The following is a 7,900-nucleotide window of genomic DNA, read 5'->3' as shown; positions in this document are numbered from 1 at the left end:
GCAATCCGCCCATCAGCCAGACGACGCAACACAGGTTCCACGACATCGGCACAATACACTCGCTTTTGCCGATCAAGAGGAGGATATTCTTGGAAAAAAAACTCGACGCTACGACGTTGAGATTCCGATCACCCAGCCCACGATTCGCTCGCTTCCAGTCATCTGACGTTCCATCGGGCGGAAGTCCCCTGAGATACAGGCCCTGAATACAGACACAGGGCATACGAGCTGGCAATATCCGAGTCATAACCCAACCACAACCTGCCTCGAGAGAGATTCTGTCCGATTTGCCTCACGACCCCCTTTGCCGACATCGTCTTCTCCGTCGTTCTCCTGTCGACGTTGTCCTCGCTTTCGACATCGAAAACGCCCGAGCGAGCGTGACCGCCGTCGACTCCTCATTCCAGTCCCATCGCCGACTGTTCCCTCGAACCGTATCACAGCATCTGCTGCCGCCATCTCCGACCGAGCCACCCAATTGCTGCCGCGCCCTAACCTACCGCTACAGCCGTCAGTCGCGACCATTTGGCGTCGCACCATCTTCACTGCGTTCCGTTCTGTTCGATCAGAGCACCGAATAACTCGACCTCGCGTCATAACGGTTGCCAGCACCGCCAACCGAGCCGGACTTGTCGGTACTTGGACGTCGCGTCGATCTCATTCTCTGTTTGATCTACCTTGTCTTTGTACTTTGTTCCTGTAGCATATCCCCTTCACAATGGGTAAGTAGAGAAGGTCTTTCTCCATGTCGATGTCGTGTGGCGTACTAAAAGATCCCCAGCTCAAGCAGCTCCCCCTTCGACGACCATCATCCCCTTCGCGAACCTGCCCGCCTGTGCGCTCAACTGTGGCGTTCTCTACGATGCGAATGGCGGCTGCGTGCCCCCAGCGTCCGGCAACAGTGTCAACAACAACTGTTTCTGTGACTTTGGTCCCCTTCAGCCCTTCAGACAGGGCTCCGTGTCAGGCCCTTGCGACGCGGCTGGCTGCGCTGCGGCCGATCTGACGAGCATTCAATCATGGTTCACCAGCTATTGTAGCGCCGCGCTCGCTGACTCTCAGCCCACCGTCACTACGCCCACGGGCACCGGCACCGGCACGGCCGCCTCCTCAACACCTACAGGCGGCAGCAGTGCGGGCAGCTCGGGGTCCAGCTCAAGTGGCGGCGGCGGCGATTGGTGAGCATTGCTACGTTCTTGTCCGATATGTGCATTCAGGCTGACGTGTATGTCTACAGGATCTCCAACCACTGGCGCTGGGTCATCGCTATTGTCATTCTCATTGTTGGTATCGCTGGTATCTGGATCGGCGCCTGCATCTGGCGCCGTCGTTACCTCAAGCGCAAGGACCGCTCCAACCAGTTCGGCAAGCACACCTCGGCCACGGCCTTCCCAGCCCACGGCGGCTCCAGCGCTCACGTCCCCGGTCCCGGTGCCACCGAAGCCCAGAGCGGCCCCGGCATGTTCATGCCCAGCGCGGCGTCAGGGCCCTATGAGGAGAAGCCCAAGAAGGAGAAGAAGAAGTGGGTTGTCAACCAAAGGACATGACGAGTCGACCGAGTGCGAAGCGCTTTTTCTTGTTTTGGACAATCCATTGACAATTAACACATAACATCACACCAAAAAAACATGCAAAGAACGACCTAACACGGCCGGCTCACGAGATGGCGTTTTCACGGGAAAGGCGAACGGAGGCAAAACGAGGAGAAATCGCGTGCGCATCAGCGGCCAACTATTCCCCTCCCGGGGGACCAACACCTCCCTCGCGCCCAGCAATATACAGCTCCAGTGGATGGAAGGGAGCGGATCTTGTCGGGGACGCACACAGACACGGCCATTTTTGTTTTTCTCTTTGTTGGAATCATAAGGAAGGCAGCACAGCCTTGGGGAACACAATTTCGCATGGCCCCGCGCCGCCTCAGCCTCTCTCTCAGAGCTGGGTTTTGGATCTTCCTGGCGCGCGGGCGGTCTTTTCATACGGGATCGGGCGATGGTCGAAAAAACCTTCCAGCATCGTCATTCATATATTCATTCTCACCCTGCTCACAACAACCAATTTCTTCACCAAACGATTCGAGCCCGTCTCGCGCACATGCATGCAAGCGGCCTCCTCGCACCATTGAAGTGCCTTGCTCAAGGCCACGCACCACATAGCCCTGCCTGGGTTTCCTAGGCCTTGACCAGGAGTGACGAAGCTCGAGAGCTAGGCTTGGCGACTTTTTGTTTATCTATCTATCTACCACACATTTTTCTGCCGTTGAATTAGACATCTCTGCACTGGTGCATTGCACCAGGATTGTTCACTTTTGACATGGAAACAAACCGCGACTTTGTGTCTCTCGACGAATTAGGGGTATTGATAATCTATGCATGCCAGCCCTGAATGCTGCCGTCGTGTCGTGTGTCTCTATGCCGAAAGCTCCCATCGAAACGTCATCATTCCCCGCCCTGGATGTGTTACCTCTGAGTCTTTTTTGTCTTGCCTCAAAGAACGCGTGCCCGCCCTTTCTCCAGTAGCGCCGTCCTGCATGTGTCTCACAGCCCAAAGCTCTCCCTGCGTTGCGCTACAGACTCGAACACGTCTAGAACCTCGGCGATCGCTTCCTGCACCAACACCTTGCCGTCACGGATCATGCTGTCCTACCTGGACCTCGTGGGCAGAGTGAGGTTCCCCGCGACACCACCTTGCTCCTCTGCAGCATCCATGTACAGGTCGATCAAACATCCGGCCGACCAGGCCTGAGTCGGCGACTGGAGAAGCCGTTAGCTCATACTGTTGCTTCCTTGGGGCATCATTAACGTCACTTACCGAATCACCACAGTACCCTCCATTCTTCTGCGTCAGCTCCTGCAAGCCGGCCCACGGGCTCTCCTGAATCATTTTCTTGCAACCCATAAGCCTCCTCGTCACTTGTTGGTAGGCCTCGGTCCTGCCAGCGTCGGTGTCACGCCTCTTGAGATCGAACTTCAGTAGCGCACGCAGGAAGAAGCCCGTTGGCCACAACCATTCGGGACCCTGGTGGTAGTTGCGGCCCTTGGATGTCGCAAAGTCCTCGCTATCCTCGCTGTTGACGTAGTATGGCCTGTAGTTGAGGTCGGCAGGGTCAAGCGTGGCCATGCCTGTGGGACCGCGAAGGACCGTGTCGGCGAGGTTGAGAGCCTGCATGGCGTGAGAGGGGTCAAAGAGCTGAGGAGCTACTGTCATGGCAATGGGAAAGTTGGGTCGCAGCTGGTAGTCCTCGTATTCCTTGCCGGAACGGTACAGATCCTTGTACATGCCTCGGCGGTTGACGACTGCCGGGTTCACATCGTACTTCGCGTCCTCATCGGAGGAGAGAGGCACAAAGTAGCACCGTTCAAAGTTCGCCTGTAAAATGTCCGCCCAATCGGCAAAGCTGATGGAAGAAGAGTCGGCCTTCTTGACGGACGAGTACTGATACTTCCCCTCGCTGCTGAGCTTAGCCAGCCATGCGAGCGTGCTGTACAGAAGACCAGTGATCTCCACAGCGGCGCCGTCACGAGGTGTGCCAGGCACGCCCTTGGAGCCCGCGCGGGCGCTCTCGCCCATCTTGTCCATCCACGTACCGCAGTTGTTCTGGTTACCGCCAAAGACCATGCCGTTTTCCCAGTCAACCTCGATGGCGATGTTGAAGCCTTCATCTTTCATCTGGCTGTCGATGCCTGGGCCAGCATTGGCCTCGCGGTAAGCCATGCCCGTAGCATGCCTCTGCAATGCTTCCTGAATAACATCCTCAATGGTGCTCTCCTGTGAGTACGCTCGCGAGTCTTCTGTATCGAACCAAGTGTCATCGTACGGGAGAAAGCGGCGCTTGACACTGGTCTTGAGGAAGTCAACACCTTCTGGCGCATACTTGACATAGTCCTGAATGCACTGCAGGAAGAACCAGATGGAGTCGCGTGAGTTATACCGGGGCGCATTGCCACTGCTGAGGAGGTTGGGGATCTGACCGTGCTTCAAGACGCTGGCGAAGGCCACAATGTGCTCCTTTGCCTCCTCGAAGCGACCGGTGCCGAGGTACAGACCACGGAGCGAGATGAAGACGTCGCGACCCCAGCATCGTGCCCATTCGACGGCAAAGTGGGGAAGGCCTGCCGCGAGAGAAGGCACCAACTTCTTGGGATATAGAGATCCAGACTTAACAAGGCCTGTCTGCTGTACGCCAACCATGGCAAGGCTTTGCAGGAACCACTGGCCTTGACCCACGTTGGCGCTCATGAGCTCAATGCCGCGCTCGCAAGCTGCCATGTAGGAGGTCCTGAGGAGAAGGCCGAAGTACCGCGGAAGGAGGAAGCTTGGGATCTGTCGCAGGGCATCAAATCGCTCTTTAAACCAGTCGGCGGGCTTCTTGAGGGCCTCCTGCCCAGGCTTCTTGGCCGCGCGCTCCAGTCGGCCGACGATGTAGTCAAGGGCCCACTGGCCATCTCGGAGATGCTGACACAGGGGATGAGCGAGGTTGTTCTCGGGAATGATATCTTTCAGAAGACTCCACCAGCCCTGGAGGCCGGCATATACCAGCTTGCCGTGGCCAGGAATGTCGTAGCAGCCATCAGCTCCATCGCTGCCATCCCTCTCCTCAGCCTCACATTTGTAGAGGAGAAAATTGAGATCGATGAGGCTTAGGTCAGCAAATGCCTTCTTGGCACCAGACGTGACGTAATTGTCAAGACCAGCAGAGTGTTCGGCAGCGGGAATCCAAGTCTCAAAAAGCGCGATGCTTCCGGGAGGGAACTTATCGCGGACTGAGATGACCGTCTCATCGCCCTTGACTTCCATGCGAATACCAGGCACATCAATGACGCGGCTAGGTAGGCCTCTGAGGTGCTTCTTGTCTTCGAGGACTTCTTTTGTTGCCTCCTCGCTAGTATCCACCTCGAGCATCCAGCTTCCGAGGTGGCGAGCCCGCGTGCCGCCCAGATGGACAGCGTTGAACGCACCGTTTCCGTTGCCGTAACCGGGGAACGCTGTGTGTGCGATGAGGAAATAGCCCTTCCTCGACTCGGGATGAACCCTGTGAACAGTGATGTACTGGTCTTCGTGATGGATGTGAGTTTCGTCATAGCCATCTTTGCCCATGAGGGTGTGAATCTGATTAAGGAGTTTCTTGATGCCACCAATTCCGTTCTTACCGCCGCCCACTTTGACACCCTTGGAAGATGATTCGGACGTGTAGAGCCTCGTCTCGTTCACAAGATCCACGAGCTTCGGGTAGATCTCGTCGTAACCCATTACACTTCCGGTGGCACTAGCACACATGTTGACCAGGGCTGCATTGGGCAGCGTGTCTCGTGCATCGCGCTTCTGGGCCGGAGTCTCGTTGTCGTGGGTGCAGTCCATGAAGAGGGCGTGAACAGGCACGGGTTTGATCTTGCGGACAATCTCGCGGGAAGACTGTGAGTGATCTTTGGTGGGTTCGCCGGGAGATCTCGGGGGGCTGGCAGGCGACTTGGGGTCGGCCCTCGACAACTCGTCCACTTCAAAGCTGCCAATAGGGCGTCCTCCATGTCTGTGTACCAGTCTGCTGAGCTCTCCCGTGCTCCACGCCTGCATGGCCTCACGGATTAGGGAGCTGAGACCGAGCCTCTTGACAAAGACGTAGTCCATCTCTTCAGAACCGCTGAAGAGCTCAGCCACAACGTAAAGGTCTGGTCGCACGCGACGCGCCTCATCGAGTATATGCTCAGCGACGTGCAGGGGAGTGGAGTGGCAGTTGTCTATGCGAAAACCGGCAAAGTACTTGGCAAGCATGCGAGCGTACTTGGTCATGTAATCCCAGAGGAAAGGGCTGTCTTTGGGTCCGCTGCCATAACGAAGCTTGACGCAGTCGCCCCAGACAATGACCTCGCGCCTGAGGTACACTCGGGAGTCAGGCCCAGCATTGTCTATGAGGGCATTGCCGGCCCAGACCCAGCCATTGTTGGCAAGGGACAGCTCTTCCTTCTTGTGTTTGGATGTGGTGGCATTTTCGGGCAGTCGCGTAAAGTACGACTCGATGAGAGGGTTCTTCTCATTGATGGGCCCCATTTTTGGACCGTGCTCGTCCAGGCGACAGTATTTGATGCGATTGAAAAGCTGGTCCAGAATCACAGCAACCTCGTCGTCGTACTCCTTGTAGAAGGGCAGATTGACCTCGTCGAGGACAGCGAGAATCTTGGACTTGGCAGCCGCCTGGTCCGGCGTCGGACCAGAATTGCCTTCATAGCGGCCAAAGATGGCCGACAGAAGACCAGCGGCGACCTCTGGTTTCACCCTCCTCCTGAACCGCTCGCCTAGGCGGCTCTTGTTCAGCAGACCGTTTTTGATGAGGAACTGGGCCTGTTCTTTCTGTGGTGCCTCCTTAAGACCCAGTACACCGTCCGCACCCACCGAACTCTCGGGGAACTCCACCTTGCCGGCAACCCACGCATCGACAGCGGCGTCAACGTCGCGCTCCACGTCAATGGCGTAGTATTCCCAGAGGCGGATCTCGGCAATGACTTGCTTCTTGATCGCATCCATGACCTTAACAAGGTCGTCATTGCTCTTAAGCTCGGTGGGCAAGCCAAATTTCTCGAGATTTGCGCTGAGCTCCAGAAGCTTTGTGTCGAGCAGCCACGCAGACTCGAGCCAAGGCGCGGTCACCAAGTTGTAGCCCGAGTCGGGGTGTTCTTGCAGCCACTTGCTATTATGCGCCGTGTGATTCAGGACAATGTCGGTCAGACTGAGCAGAGAGTGGTTCTTCTCGAGGCTATCGACCATGCCCTGTACGTCCTTTTCGCCGCCAGGGAAACAATCAGGGTCCCAGCCCAGCTGATCGTACAGACTGTAGGGTGAATTAGATGCGCCGCGGACTTGCAGAGGCGTGAAGTGAATCATGTTGTAACCCCGGTCGCTGATGCCACGAAGGTGACGCTCCCAGTCGGTAGGGTATTTGCCCATGAATTTGCTGATGACAGAATAAATGGACAGCGCAGGCAGCGGCAACGGCCGGCCGTCAAGAGAGAGGCGAGGGGCGACATCGATGTAGTAAAGAGGCGTCTTCTTGTGCGTTGTTTCTGTTTCAGACTTGGAGCTCAGCTCGGCGGCGAGATCGGGAAGCTCGGCGTAGGTAGTGTAGAAGGCGTAGGCACCAGCTTGGAAGATGGGGATGGAGATTTCGATGGTGCGGTTGAAATCGGGTACGAGCCTGCGCGTTCCAGTTAATCTCAAGGCGCTGTAATGGTGCAATGAAGCACACAGGGTTATCACGCGTTCGCTGTGTGACGAGCGATCTTACTTGAATTCCCGGAACTTGTCTCTGCGAAACTCAGCACCCTGGTCAGGAATGTTGACCCAAAGACTGCCATGGCGACAAATAGAGGAGGTGCCCTCAATGGCGAAGCGAATGGTAACGGGTTCGTTGTTCTTGGGCGCTAGGTAGATGTATTCTCCGGCGATTTGGGGCGAGCCATCATCGTTCAGTGGCAGAAGGTAGACTTCGTTGGAGATCATGGTCTTCGGGATCATGGTCAGCAAATGTGATGGAGGGAGCTTCGTGCCCCACGGACGTCGACAGGATCCAAGAGAGCTTCGCAGCGTGAAGGCATCCAGCTGTCGGAAGGGACGGAGGGGGCAGCCAAGAGTACAAGAAGGATATCGGAGGACAAGTTCAGACGGACATAGGAGCGAAAGGGAGGGAATATGTGACCGGCCGGTAGGGTAGGGCAAAAAGGCGGTCGCGGGAATGGACGGTGTAGCAACCGGGGTACGGAAGTAAAGTGATGATGTGATGATGGAGGATTATATTATATTGGAGGAGGGCTGAGCTGTATGGTAGCTCACACGTGGCGGGGTAGGGTATAGGCCGAGAGGAAGACAATGGAGAGGATGGAAGGCACAGATGAGACGCGAAACAATCTTGTCT

The 7,900-nt window shown here is 56.4% G+C and overlaps 2 protein-coding genes across 2 annotated transcripts; one reads left to right on the top strand and one right to left on the bottom strand.

The window, feature by feature from the left end:
• Positions 1 to 718: 718 nt before the first annotated feature.
• On the top strand, positions 719 to 2,561 carry VDAG_10383 (uncharacterized protein; the record flags this gene model as incomplete). The annotated part of the gene is made up of 3 exons (XM_009659852.1): positions 719 to 722; positions 782 to 1,178; positions 1,238 to 2,561. The coding sequence occupies 3 exons, from the start codon at positions 719 to 721 to the stop codon at positions 1,545 to 1,547; spliced, it is 711 nt and encodes a 236-aa protein (XP_009658147.1). The 3' UTR covers positions 1,548 to 2,561.
• A 78-nt stretch (positions 2,562 to 2,639) lies between these two features.
• VDAG_10382 (glycogen debranching enzyme) lies at positions 2,640 to 7,616 on the bottom strand (the record flags this gene model as incomplete). The annotated part of the gene is made up of 3 exons (XM_009659851.1): positions 7,274 to 7,616; positions 2,809 to 7,183; positions 2,640 to 2,750 (listed from the first exon to the last, which is right to left on the bottom strand). The coding sequence occupies exons 1-3, from the start codon at positions 7,486 to 7,488 to the stop codon at positions 2,640 to 2,642; spliced, it is 4,701 nt and encodes a 1,566-aa protein (XP_009658146.1). The 5' UTR covers positions 7,489 to 7,616.
• Between the last annotated feature and the right edge of the window lie 284 nt (positions 7,617 to 7,900).

This window comes from Verticillium dahliae, genomic scaffold (assembly GCF_000150675.1).
Source record: "Verticillium dahliae VdLs.17 supercont1.35 genomic scaffold, whole genome shotgun sequence".
Taxonomy (NCBI): domain Eukaryota; kingdom Fungi; phylum Ascomycota; class Sordariomycetes; order Glomerellales; family Plectosphaerellaceae; genus Verticillium; species Verticillium dahliae.
The sequence above is the reverse complement of the archived record's forward strand: the minus strand, read 5'-3'. Positions and strand labels throughout refer to the sequence as shown.